The sequence below is a fragment of the Dendrobates tinctorius genome, unplaced genomic scaffold (assembly GCF_039654945.1).
Source record: "Dendrobates tinctorius isolate UK_male_01 unplaced genomic scaffold, ASM3965494v1 ptg000040l, whole genome shotgun sequence".
In the NCBI taxonomy this organism is placed as follows: Eukaryota; Metazoa; Chordata; class Amphibia; order Anura; family Dendrobatidae; genus Dendrobates; species Dendrobates tinctorius.
In genome coordinates this window covers 1,263,886-1,277,260 of record NW_027361708.1, presented here as the reverse complement: position 1 = coordinate 1,277,260, position 13,375 = coordinate 1,263,886, and the positions used below count along the sequence as shown (strand labels likewise).

The following is a 13,375-nucleotide window of genomic DNA, read 5'->3' as shown; positions in this document are numbered from 1 at the left end:
TGTCTATTGAACACATGAATTCCTGCTCCTCCATGGAAGCGATTACCGAACGAACCGACTCCATCCGGAAGTGGCGAAGACGGACTCTCTTGTTGAGCAGCTTGAGATCCAAGATGGGTCGGACAGCCCCGTCTTTTTTCGGCACGACAAACAGGTTTGAATAAAACCCTGTAAACCGCTCCGATTCTGGAACGGGCACAATCACCCCGGAACTGAGGAGAGAGTCGATGGCCGTAAAGAACCCCAGGATCAAAGCTGGATCTTTTGGAGGACGGGATTCGAAGAAACGATCCCGTGGAAGAGAGACGAACTCTATCTTGTATCCTGACGATACAACCTCCCTGACCCAAGCGTCCTCTACTGAGGCCAGCCAGACGTCCTTGAAGAACAGGAGTCGACCTCCCAATTGGAAGGGACCCTGGGGAGTCCGAGGAGTGTCATGCTGATGTGGGCCGTCCAGATCCGGATCTGGATGGTCTGCCCTGCGAAGAGTGGGAGCGCCAGGAGGGAGTGTGTCTTAAGGAAACTTTCTTCCTATCTTGGCGTGCCTGCGGTCTTTGTTGGTTGGAGGAGGTCTCCGCCGTATTGAAACGGCGGTAAGCCCGAAAGGGTCGAAACTGACGCCTCAGTGGGGTCTGCGAGGCTTGGACTGAGGCAGGAGAGAACTCGTGCCTCCGGTGGCGTCCTTAATAATTTGGTCCAATTGGGATCCAAAGAGGCGCCCTCCCTGAAAAGGCAGATTAGTAAGCGACTTTTTAGAAGACAGGTCCGCCTGCCAGGCCTTGAGCCAAATTGTACGTCGGATTGCCACAACGTTACTTGATGCCTGAACTGCGCAGGATGCGGCATCCAAAGAAGCAGAAAGCAGATAATCACCCGCATGGGAAATTTGATTGGCAAGATCGGCCAATCGATCTGGTTGTGCTTTCTCTAGGATGCCCTGACGAAGATCCTCTGCCCAAGTGGCTATGGCTTTTGCTGCCCAAGATGAAGCAAAAATTGGGCATACCGCCGTCGAAGCCGCTTCGAAGGCAGACTTCACTAGGGATTCTATGATCCTATCATTAGAATCCTTTAGAGACGCCACGCCTGAAAGCGGGAGAACCGTGTTATTAGAAAGCCTGGACACGGGCGGATCGACCGAGGGAGAGGCAGACCAGTTGTCCGTGAGCTCTTTAGCAAACGGGTACAGAACGCCGAGACGCTTCCCTCGTTGAAAGCGTCTAGTCGGATCCCCTCTTTCCCTGGTAAAAATCGTTCCAAACTCGGAATGTAAAGGGAATACCCTGGAGGGTGTTTCCTCCCGTCCGAACGAAACCTCCTGATCTGAGGATTTCGCAGGGGGGTCAGCAATGTCAAAGGTCTGATGGATCGCTGCAATGAGGTTCTGCACAGTAACACTCATGTTCGCATCCTGGTCCGAATCCAGCTCTAAGATCCCCTCAGCTGACCTGTCCGAGAGCGCTTCACCTGACTCGGGAGAGGAGGCCCGGGAGGGAGGCTGCCGAGAAGGACTATGTGGTGACATGGGGCGAGGCGAGGAGAGGATTCCGGCTGGACATCCTGCCTGGGTCTTTTGCGACTAACGCTGGCCGACTCAGATGGAACCTCTTGAGGCCTGCTGGACCCTGTAGAGGTGTCCAGGGGCAACTTATCCAGGACGGCTACTAGGGACTGAGACACCCTGGTGAGGTCTGCCACTGACTGTGATAGAGACGAGGCCCAGCCAGGCATTGGGGGTTCACTCTCGCCTGGGGCCCTAGATGGCTCCTGGGCAGCGTCAGGTTGAATAGGATTGCTACAATCCAGGCAGAGACACTAAGCTAAACTGAGGAATTCCCTGCCGGTCGGTGGGGTGTACACTGCGGAGGAGGAGCTGTTTTTGTGCATAGTGTCAGCCTCCTAGTGGCAGCAGCATACACCCATGGCCTCTGTGTCCCCCAATAAGGCGAACGAGAAACGTGGATTTTGTCTGCGCTGCCCAAATGATGAAATTCCAGAAGGTTGATAAAGTTTGACAGTGGTTTATTCTACGCGTTTCAAGGTTTTTTGCAACCTCTTCTTCAGGAAATACCACCAGGTGGTATTTCCTGAAGAGGTTGCAAAAAAACCTTAAAATGCGTAGAATAAACCACTGTTATCAACCTTCTGGAAGTTCATCATTTGGGCAGCGCAGACGAAATCCACGTATTCATTTGCAGAGCTCTGTCACAGAACTTTATAGCATTGGGAAGTGAAGAAAGAATAACTATTTTTACCACAAAAATGTTGTTTTAGACACAAATTTTAAGTTTTTATAAGAGCTTATAGGAAAAACCTCAGTTTGTTGTCAAAATAAATAATGAGTGCACCAATACCCTACATGTAAATCAGGAAATACTTTTCAGGCACAGTACAAAGCTCAGAAAGCAAAGAGAACCATATTTCACTTGGGAGAGCCCCTGAGGTGCCAGAACAGCAGAATGTCAAATAAGTGACCCTATTTTAACTCTCAATTAATTCATCTAGGGGTGCAGTGATCATATTGACACTACGGGTGTACCATAAACTTTTGTACCATTGGGCAGTGAAGAAACAATGATTACATTTTTACCACAAAAATTTTTGTTTTGCCTAAGATTTTACATTTTCACAATGGGAAATGGGTTCAAATGGCACCAAAATTTGTCCCACAATTTCAACTGAACGTGGCAATACCCCATATGTGGCTGTACAGTGTTACTTAGCCACACGGCGAGACTCGGGAGGGACGGAGCGCTATTTGCTTCCTAGAGCGTAGATTTTCCTAGAATAGTTTATGGACTCCATATACAGAAGAGCAAAGTCAGCCCTCAAGTGACTCAAATTTGGAAACTATACCCCTCTGGGAATTTATCTACAGGTGCAGTGATGACTTTGACTCCAGAAACAAGCAGCAGTGGATGTTACCGAGCAAAAATGCAAATTTGATGGCGGTTCCACCTGAATCACGTATTTCAGAGATTTACATTGAAACCATGGTGCAAGCCCTCAGCATATGCATTAATAGGGTACGTGCCCACGATCAGGAATTGCTGCGGTTTGGACGCTGCGTATTTATGCAGCGTCAAAAGCACAGCGGCCAGATGCGACAGCATAATGGATGGGATTTCTAAAAATTCCATGCCCGCTATGCCTGTATGTGAGCCTGGAGATCACCCACGGACACTGAAATGTGGCACGTCTATGAGGAAAGCAGTATGTCTATTTCTCTTGCGAAAACGTGCGTGTTTCCGCAACAGAAGTTTCATCTATAGAATGTATTGGATGCAGTAAATCTACACGGTTTAGTGAACACATGCGGACTTACCTGCGTTCAATGGAAGGCAGCGCTTTGAATGCAGTGAACATGCCCCGCGTCCAAAGCGCTGCTACGTTCAGATTGTGGGCACATAGCCTTAAAGTAACAACTCTTACCAGAGACGATAGTGACAGGTCCCCGGATATCTGTGAGTTTCTGCTTGGTAAAATTTTTAATCAAGCAACGAATCAGAGTGCTCTTTCCAACTTTTGGGGGTCCAACAACTACTACGACAACAGGCGGGGGCTCTAGAGGAGTACGATCCACCACTGGTATATGATGCTTTTTTGTCTTGAGATCTTGCGTTCTGCGGTTATAAACAAATGTGACGTCAAAGTAATAATAATGTAAAAACGATACATAAGAAATGTACAAGCACGGGAAGCTATACAATTTAAATGTTTGTACCAAACAGATCAAGGAAGCATAATGCCATAAAATACAAATAGCTTTATTGAAACACATACAATAGACATGAACATGATAAAAGGAGATAAATAGATCAGTGGGTATCACAAGTACTAATGTGCCAGTTGTATACAAGTGTACACAAAAAATACACCACAACTGAAATCATTGCAAAGTGCACCAATGTAAGACATAGGGGGTATGTAAAACATATACATTCGTGGGCAAAAGACTATGGTTGCCTACAAGGATGATGCCAACTTAATTAAGATACTGGAGGCATCCTAATATTACATAACAATGTGATAGACATTGCACAAATATGTGCCCAGCATGAGAAAATTCACAGCAGATAATGGTCAGATTAAATGCATGACAGTTCTATGATAATCTGAACACAGAATCAAATCTAAAAAAGGTATATGTATAGACCTAATATCCTGCTAATGACACTGAGCAGACACATGTAATCAGAAGACATGACCTGTAATATGGCCAGAGTCCTGCATATCTATGAAATATGTTGTCAGTAATACTGTAAAGCATTATCTGGGACAGGGGCAAAAGGTAGTATATACCCACAGTATTATGCCATCACATAGGTGCAGTATACAACACAAGTGTGTCCATGGCATATGCCTCCATTCTAGATGTTATGCAACCCCCTAAAGTGAAAAGCACAAAAAAGAGCAAAGAAATTCACACCTTTCCACCAATAATTCATATGTCCCGAAATGAGCACAACTTGGCTACATCTGGAGCATTGCTGAGTGGTGACAGAAAATGTCATTGCTCAAACCAGCATCAAAGAGACAATGAGAGTAAGAACGCAGCTCCAGTGCCCATCGCTGACGTCAGTAAGGTGACTGGAGTTCATAGACGATGAACTCCGGTCACCTCATTCACATCACCATTTGCTGCAACATTTCTGGGGCAGCCGAGGATTGATGCTCTTAGTATGTTCTTGCTGGTTGTTAATAATAGGGAGGACCGCACATCATTTTTTTTTTGTCACTCCATGTTAATATCCAGTAAAGGCTGAGTAAACAGCTGTGAGCTGATATTAAAACGCCATTTTTTTTTTCATTTATCTAATTATTAGCAAAATACATGTACAGTATACAGCCCACACACTGTATTATATATCTCACTGACATTTCTTTCTCTATATATCTGTATATAGCAGTTTTATTAGTTCAAAAACTATCTAGAAATGACAGAATTGCTGTATGCAAAAGCTGATGTTAACAATGCATAGCATACGGAGGCTGGGGGAGCGAGAAAATGAAAACTCACATAACACTAGCTTGACGTATGAATGATAGGTGAGAAAAAAACGTATGACACTCGCCAACTTTTCTGGCTGAGAATCTCAGCTTCTTTTTATACGCAGATGTGAGCACGCACCCTGCGATGAGCCAATGACCCTCCCTCCGGAGATCCTTGATCATCCAGCAAATCATGGCAGCTGGAACACATATGCAGCGGGGTCCTAGTAAATGAGGTAGTCAGGACTTAAAGATTCTCCTCCATTACTAACGCAGCAACATCAGACTAATCTGCAGCTTTTTCTGGCTTATGTTCTTTACCTGTGGAAGGTTCGGGCCATGCGCACAGCAGACTTCACGGTAAAAGCCTTGGGATTTCTCTTCCTGGCATCTTCATCGGTGCCAGTAGTTCCACCCTCTTCTTGCTGCCGCTTTCGTTTCTTGTTGGCTTTTGCGCCGCTGTTTTTCTTCCGGTGTTTCTTTTGCTCTTTTTCCTCCATTTTTTTTGGGATATTTATCGGTGTTTAGATGTCTGATGAATAGAAAGAGGCTCTAAAGTAGATGAGACCGCTGTACAGAAAGGGATCAGGCTCCGCTCACACCTACGTCTCTGAATTCCAGTTCTCCGTCCTGTCCTAGGAAGAGAAACTAAATTGATTAAGAAAACAAAATTGGTCACACACCAAAAAATGAGCAAAAGCAAAAAGAATCACTTTTCTATCAGCTGTAGCAACGCTGCAGCCAGTCAGTGATCTCAGAGGTAAAGCACAAGCTGCCCAGAGTCGCTGAGCTCAGTGACTGGCTGCAGACAGACACCAGGAGATTCAGGGCTGGACAGGGGGAGGGGGGGGGGGGGTGTTTTTTTTTTTTTTTTAAAACAATCTGCTGCTGGGTCATTCTGGAGTCATCATAGAGAACACTGGGGCCCCCACCATATCATCTCCCACCACTGATCCCAGCATTACTATCAGGAGGCCGCGCTGCCAGAGCCACACAGGCACAGGCTACCTTCACAGATGCCCGTCCTCAGAAGGCACGAGCTGAACGCTGCGACTTCTAGTACTCCAGCAGCGCACTACAGTCCCATGTGGCCGGGCACACACCGTACGCCGGGGAGGCAGCGCTTCATATCTCACTTACATCAACTCTGAATATCCCCGGCTGGGAACCGCACTGGTCTGCAGTCACAAAAGCCACATGGTCACCGCTTCCGCAGGAAGGTTCAGCAGCTGTGCAGACACGTCTGGAAACAGCTCCAAAGCGGAACCAATGTTGTGTGCGGAAGATGCTGAAGGGCATGGGATCCTGCTAGATGTGACGTCAGCCGGTCACGTGACTCTGTGGTCATGTGATCGCATTGGGGAAGGGTGTTGTGAGCTCGTGAGGAAAATGTGAGCATTACGCGGGGATCTCTGGGAGGTGTGTGGTGGGGAATCATAGTATGGGGGAGATTCAACGTGTATATAGTGGGGGTCTGAGGGGATTTATAGTGTATTTAGTGGGGGGTCTGTGAGGGGATTTATAGAGTGTATTTAGTGGGGGGTCTGTGAGAGGATTTATAGAGTGTATAATAGTGGGGGGTCTGTGAGGGGATTTATAGAGTGTATATAGTGGGGGTCTGTGAGGGGATTTGCAGAGTGCATATAGTGGGGGGTCTGTGAGAGGATTTATAGAGTGTATATAGTGGGGGTCTGTGAGGGGATTTGCAGAGTGTATATAGGGGGGTCTGTGAGGGGATTTATAGAGTGTATATAGTGGGGGTCTGTGAGGGGATTTATAGAGTGTATATAGTGGGGGTCTGTGAGGGGATTTATAGAGTGTATATAGTGGGGGTCTGTGAGGGGATTTATAGAGTGTATATAGTGGGGGGTCTTTGAGGGGATTTATAGAGTGTATATAGTGGGGGGTCTGTGAGGGGATTTATAGAGTGTATATAGTGGGGGGGTCTGTGAGGGGATTTATAGAGTGTATATAGTGGGGGGGTCTGTGAGGGGATTTATAGAGTGTATATAGTGGGGGGGTCTGTGAGGGGATTTATAGAGTGTATATAGTGGGGGTCTGTGAGGGGATTTGCAGAGTGTATATAGTGGGGGTCTGTGAGGGGATTTGCAGAGTGTATATAGTGGGGGTCTGTGAGGGGATTTGCAGAGTGTATATAGTGGGGGTCTGAGGGGATTTATAGTGTATATAGTGGGGGGTCTGTGAGGGGATTTATATAGTGGGGGGTCTGTGAGGGGATTTATAGAGTGTGTGTATATAGTGGGGGGTCTGTGAGGGGATTTATAGAGTGTATATAGTGGGGGGTCTGTGAGGGGATTTATATAGTGGGGGGGTCTGTGAGGGGATTTATAGAGTGTATATAGTGGGGGTCTGTGAGGGGATTTGCAGAGTGCATATAGTGGGGGGTCTGTGAGAGGATTTATAGAGTGTATATAGTGGGGGTCTGTGAGGGGATTTGCAGAGTGTATATAGGGGGGGTCTGTGAGGGGATTTATAGAGTGTATATAGTGGGGGTCTGTGAGGGGATTTATAGAGTGTATATAGTGGGGGTCTGTGAGGGGATTTATAGAGTGTATATAGTGGGGGTCTGTGAGGGGATTTATAGAGTGTATTTAGTGGGGGGTCTGTGAGAGGATTTATAGAGTGTATATAGTGGGGGTCTGTGAGGGGATTTGCAGAGTGTATATAGTGGGGGTCTGAGGGGATTTATAGTGTATTTAGTGGGGGGTCTGTGAGGGGATTTATAGAGTGTATATAGTGGGGGTCTGTGAGGGGATTTATAGAGTGTATATAGTGGGGGTCTGAGGGGATTTATAGTGTATTTAGTGGGGGGTCTGTGAGGGGATTTATAGAGTGTATTTAGTGGGGGGTCTGTGAGAGGATTTATAGAGTGTATAATAGTGGGGGGTCTGTGAGGGGATTTATAGAGTGTATATAGTGGGGGTCTGTGAGGGGATTTGCAGAGTGCATATAGTGGGGGGTCTGTGAGAGGATTTATAGAGTGTATATAGTGGGGGTCTGTGAGGGGATTTGCAGAGTGTATATAGGGGGGTCTGTGAGGGGATTTATAGAGTGTATATAGTGGGGGTCTGTGAGGGGATTTATAGAGTGTATATAGTGGGGGTCTGTGAGGGGATTTATAGAGTGTATATAGTGGGGGTCTGTGAGGGGATTTATAGAGTGTATATAGTGGGGGGTCTTTGAGGGGATTTATAGAGTGTATATAGTGGGGGGTCTGTGAGGGGATTTATAGAGTGTATATAGTGGGGGGGTCTGTGAGGGGATTTATAGAGTGTATATAGTGGGGGGGTCTGTGAGGGGATTTATAGAGTGTATATAGTGGGGGGGTCTGTGAGGGGATTTATAGAGTGTATATAGTGGGGGTCTGTGAGGGGATTTGCAGAGTGTATATAGTGGGGGTCTGTGAGGGGATTTGCAGAGTGTATATAGTGGGGGTCTGTGAGGGGATTTGCAGAGTGTATATAGTGGGGGTCTGAGGGGATTTATAGTGTATATAGTGGGGGGTCTGTGAGGGGATTTATATAGTGGGGGGTCTGTGAGGGGATTTATAGAGTGTGTGTATATAGTGGGGGGTCTGTGAGGGGATTTATAGAGTGTATATAGTGGGGGGTCTGTGAGGGGATTTATATAGTGGGGGGGTCTGTGAGGGGATTTATAGAGTGTATATAGTGGGGGTCTGTGAGGGGATTTGCAGAGTGCATATAGTGGGGGGTCTGTGAGAGGATTTATAGAGTGTATATAGTGGGGGTCTGTGAGGGGATTTGCAGAGTGTATATAGGGGGGGTCTGTGAGGGGATTTATAGAGTGTATATAGTGGGGGTCTGTGAGGGGATTTATAGAGTGTATATAGTGGGGGTCTGTGAGGGGATTTATAGAGTGTATATAGTGGGGGTCTGTGAGGGGATTTATAGAGTGTATTTAGTGGGGGGTCTGTGAGAGGATTTATAGAGTGTATATAGTGGGGGTCTGTGAGGGGATTTGCAGAGTGTATATAGTGGGGGTCTGAGGGGATTTATAGTGTATTTAGTGGGGGGTCTGTGAGGGGATTTATAGAGTGTATATAGTGGGGGTCTGTGAGGGGATTTATAGAGTGTATATAGTGGGGGTCTGAGGGGATTTATAGTGTATTTAGTGGGGGGTCTGTGAGAGGATTTATAGAGTGTATATAGTGGGGGTCTGTGAGGGGATTTATAGAGTGTATATAGTGGGGGTCTGAGGGGATTTATAGTGTATTTAGTGGGGGGTCTGTGAGGGGATTTATAGAGTGTATTTAGTGGGGGGTCTGTGAGAGGATTTATAGAGTGTATAATAGTGGGGGGTCTGTGAGGGGATTTATAGAGTGTATATAGTGGGGGTCTGTGAGGGGATTTGCAGAGTGCATATAGTGGGGGGTCTGTGAGAGGATTTATAGAGTGTATATAGTGGGGGTCTGTGAGGGGATTTGCAGAGTGTATATAGGGGGGTCTGTGAGGGGATTTATAGAGTGTATATAGTGGGGGTCTGTGAGGGGATTTATAGAGTGTATATAGTGGGGGTCTGTGAGGGGATTTATAGAGTGTATATAGTGGGGGGTCTGTGAGGGGATTTATAGAGTGTATATAGTGGGGGGGTCTGTGAGGGGATTTATAGAGTGTATATAGTGGGGGGGTCTGTGAGGGGATTTATAGAGTGTATATAGTGGGGGGGTCTGTGAGGGGATTTATAGAGTGTATATAGTGGGGGTCTGTGAGGGGATTTGCAGAGTGTATATAGTGGGGGTCTGTGAGGGGATTTGCAGAGTGTATATAGTGGGGGTCTGTGAGGGGATTTGCAGAGTGTATATAGTGGGGGTCTGAGGGGATTTATAGTGTATATAGTGGGGGGTCTGTGAGGGGATTTATATAGTGGGGGGTCTGTGAGGGGATTTATAGAGTGTGTGTATATAGTGGGGGGTCTGTGAGGGGATTTATAGAGTGTATATAGTGGGGGGTCTGTGAGGGGATTTATATAGTGGGGGGGTCTGTGAGGGGATTTATAGAGTGTATATAGTGGGGGTCTGTGAGGGGATTTGCAGAGTGCATATAGTGGGGGGTCTGTGAGAGGATTTATAGAGTGTATATAGTGGGGGTCTGTGAGGGGATTTGCAGAGTGTATATAGGGGGGGTCTGTGAGGGGATTTATAGAGTGTATATAGTGGGGGTCTGTGAGGGGATTTATAGAGTGTATATAGTGGGGGTCTGTGAGGGGATTTATAGAGTGTATATAGTGGGGGTCTGTGAGGGGATTTATAGAGTGTATTTAGTGGGGGGTCTGTGAGAGGATTTATAGAGTGTATATAGTGGGGGTCTGTGAGGGGATTTGCAGAGTGTATATAGTGGGGGTCTGTGAGGGGATTTATAGAGTGTATATAGTGGGGGGTCTGTGAGGGGATTTATAGAGTGTATATAGTGGGGGGGTCTGTGAGGGGATTTATAGAGTGTATATAGTGGGGGGTCTTTGAGGGGATTTATAGAGTGTATATAGTGGGGGGTCTTTGAGGGGATTTATAGAGTGTATATAGTGGGGGGTCTGTGAGGGGATTTATAGAGTGTATATAGTGGGGGGGTCTGTGAGGGGATTTATAGAGTGTATATAGTGGGGGGGTCTGTGAGGGGATTTATAGAGTGTATATAGTGGGGGGGTCTGTGAGGGGATTTATAGAGTGTATATAGTGGGGGGTCTGTGAGGGGATTTATAGAGTGTATATAGTGGGGGTCTGTGAGGGGATTTGCAGAGTGTATATAGTGGGGGTCTGTGAGGGGATTTGCAGAGTGTATATAGTGGGGGTCTGTGAGGGGATTTGCAGAGTGTATATAGTGGGGGTCTGTGAGGGGATTTGCAGAGTGTATATAGTGGGGGTCTGAGGGGATTTATAGTGTATATAGTGGGGGGTCTGTGAGGGGATTTATATAGTGGGGGGTCTTTGAGGGGATTTATAGAGTGTATATAGTGGGGGTCTGTGAGGGGATTTATAGAGTGTGTGTATATAGTGGGGGGTCTGTGAGGGGATTTATAGAGTGTATATAGTGGGGGGTCTGTGAGGGGATTTATATAGTGGGGGGGTCTGTGAGGGGATTTATAGAGTGTATATAGTGGGGGTCTGTGAGGGGATTTCCAGAGTGTATATAGTGGGGGGTCTGTGAGGGGATTTATAGAGTGTATATAGTGGGGGGTCTGTGAGGGGATGTATAGAGTGTATATAGTGGGGGTCTGTGAGGGGATGTATAGAGTGTATATAGTGGGGGGGGTCTGTGAGGGGATGTATAGAGTGTATATAGTGGGGGTCTGTGAGGGGATTTGCAGAGTGTATATAGTGGGGGTCTGTGAGGGGATTTATAGAGTGTATATAGTGGGGGTCTGTGAGGGGATTTGCAGAGTGTATATAGTGGGGGTCTGTGAGGGGATTTATAGAGTGTATATAGTGGGGGGTCTGTGAGGGCATTTGCAGAGTATATAGTGGGTGGGTCTGTGAGGGGATTTATAGAGTGTATATAGTGGGGGGGTCTGTGAGGGGATTTATAGAGTGTATATAGTGGGAGGTCTGTGAGGGGATTTGCAGAGTGTATATAGTGGGGGTCTGTGAGGGGATTTGCAGAGTGTATTTAGTGGGGGGTCTGTGAGGGGATTTATAGAGTGTATATAGTGGGGGGTCTGTGAGGAGATTTATAGAGTGTATATAGTGGGGGGTCTGTGAGGGGATTTATAGAGTGTATATAGTGGAGGTCTGTGAGGGGATGTATAGAGTGTATATAGTGGGGGTCTGTGAGGGGATGTATAGAGTATATAGTGGGGGGGTCTGTGAGGGGATTTATAGAGTGTATATAGTGGGGGGTCTGTGAGGGCATTTGCAGAGTGTATATAGTGGGGGGTCTGTGAGTGGATTCATAGAGTGTATATAGTGGGGGGTCTGTGAGGGGATTTGCAGAGTGTATATAGTGGGGGGTCTGTGAGGGGATTTGCAGAGTGTATATAGTGGGGGGTCTGTGAGGGGATTCATAGAGTGTATATAGTGGGGGGTCTGTGAGGGGATTTGCCGAGTTTATATAGTGGGGGGTCTGTGAGGGGATTTGCAGAGTGCATATAGTGGGGGGTCTGTGAGGGGATTTGCAGAGTGCATATAGTGGGGGGTCTGTGAGGGGATTTATAGAGTGTATATAGTGGGGGTCTGTGAGGGGATTTGCAGAGTGTATATAGTGGGGGGGTCTGTGAGGGGATTTATAGAGTGTATATAGTGGGGGTCTGTGAGGGGATTTGCAGAGTGTATAATAGTGGGGGGTCTGTGAGGGGATTTATAGAGTGTATATAGTGGGGGTCTGTGAGGGGATTTGCAGAGTGCATATAGTGGGGGGTCTGTGAGGGGATTTATAGCGTGTATATAGTGGGGGTCTGTGAGGGGATTTGCAGAGTGTATATAGTGGGGGGGTCTGTGAGGGGATTTATAGAGTGTATATAGTGGGGGTCTGTGAGGGGATTTGCAGAGTGTATAATAGTGGGGGGTCTGTGAGGGGATTTATAGAGTGTATATAGTGGGGGTCTGTGAGGGGATTTGCAGAGTGCATATAGTGGGGGGTCTGTGAGGGGATTTATAGCGTGTATATAGTGGGGGTCTGTGAGGGGATTTGCAGAGTGCATATAGTGCGGGGTCTGTGAGGGGATTTATAGAGTGTATATAGTGGGGGTCTGTGAGGGGATTTGCAGAGTGCATTTATTGGGGGGGTCTGCACAACACATTGAGCAGAATATTTACGATGATTGATTTTCTTTTTGGATAAACGCAAATTGGAATAAAAATATAACTCTGATGCTAGTTCACACATAACATAAAAGCTGCATTTTTTTCTGCAGTGTTTATACAACTTTACACAATAACAATCTTCTCTGATTGTTGCGTTTTTGCTTTGTTTTTTTATGCTTTTTCCCCTCTCATTTTATGCATTTTTGGATCGCAGTGTGTGAACACAGCCTGACACAAAAAAGTAAGATCTCCTAATAGTGAAGCTTCTGTAAAAAGGAGATAGTTCTGGCTGCTACAACTATGAACGAATGGACAAAAATTAAATCCATAGGTCCCAACGGTTCCGGTCCTTCCGGACACAGTGGGTCGGTCCCTGATCTGGTTCTCAGACTTCTGCGGAATGTCCCTCAGATGCCAGCGCCCCTCTGACAACTCCTCCTGCCAGGGGAGAAAGAACTGGGAAATGCCAGTGTTGCTGCAGCCTCTAGAGTTTGCCCCTCTTTATGCTGTGTGACAGTTGGGAGCTTTGAAATGATGCAGTGTGTGGTGAAGGCCTGACGTTTCTCTGTACTGCGCCCAGTGTGTACAGGTGCCTGTCTATGTACA

The 13,375-nt window shown here is 46.8% G+C and overlaps 1 protein-coding gene across 3 annotated transcripts in view; it reads right to left on the bottom strand.

Annotated features, from left to right (window-relative positions):
- Positions 1-6,303, bottom strand: part of BMS1 (BMS1 ribosome biogenesis factor) — a 90,975-nt gene extending 84,672 nt beyond the window's left edge. The window contains exons 1-3 of one of the 3 annotated variants that reach the window (XM_073574771.1): positions 6,136-6,303; positions 5,317-5,630; positions 3,436-3,626 (exon numbers count right to left, since the gene is read on the bottom strand). In XM_073574771.1, coding sequence (XP_073430872.1) covers positions 3,436-3,626; positions 5,317-5,495 — 370 coding nt within the window. In that variant the 5' untranslated portion in view covers positions 5,496-5,630; positions 6,136-6,303. Of the gene's footprint in view, positions 1-3,435; positions 3,627-5,316; positions 5,631-6,003; positions 6,023-6,135 lie in introns of those variants that run through there. The other 2 variants (XM_073574773.1, XM_073574774.1) reach the window with 2 other exon arrangements.
- Positions 6,304-13,375: the final 7,072 nt, after the last annotated feature.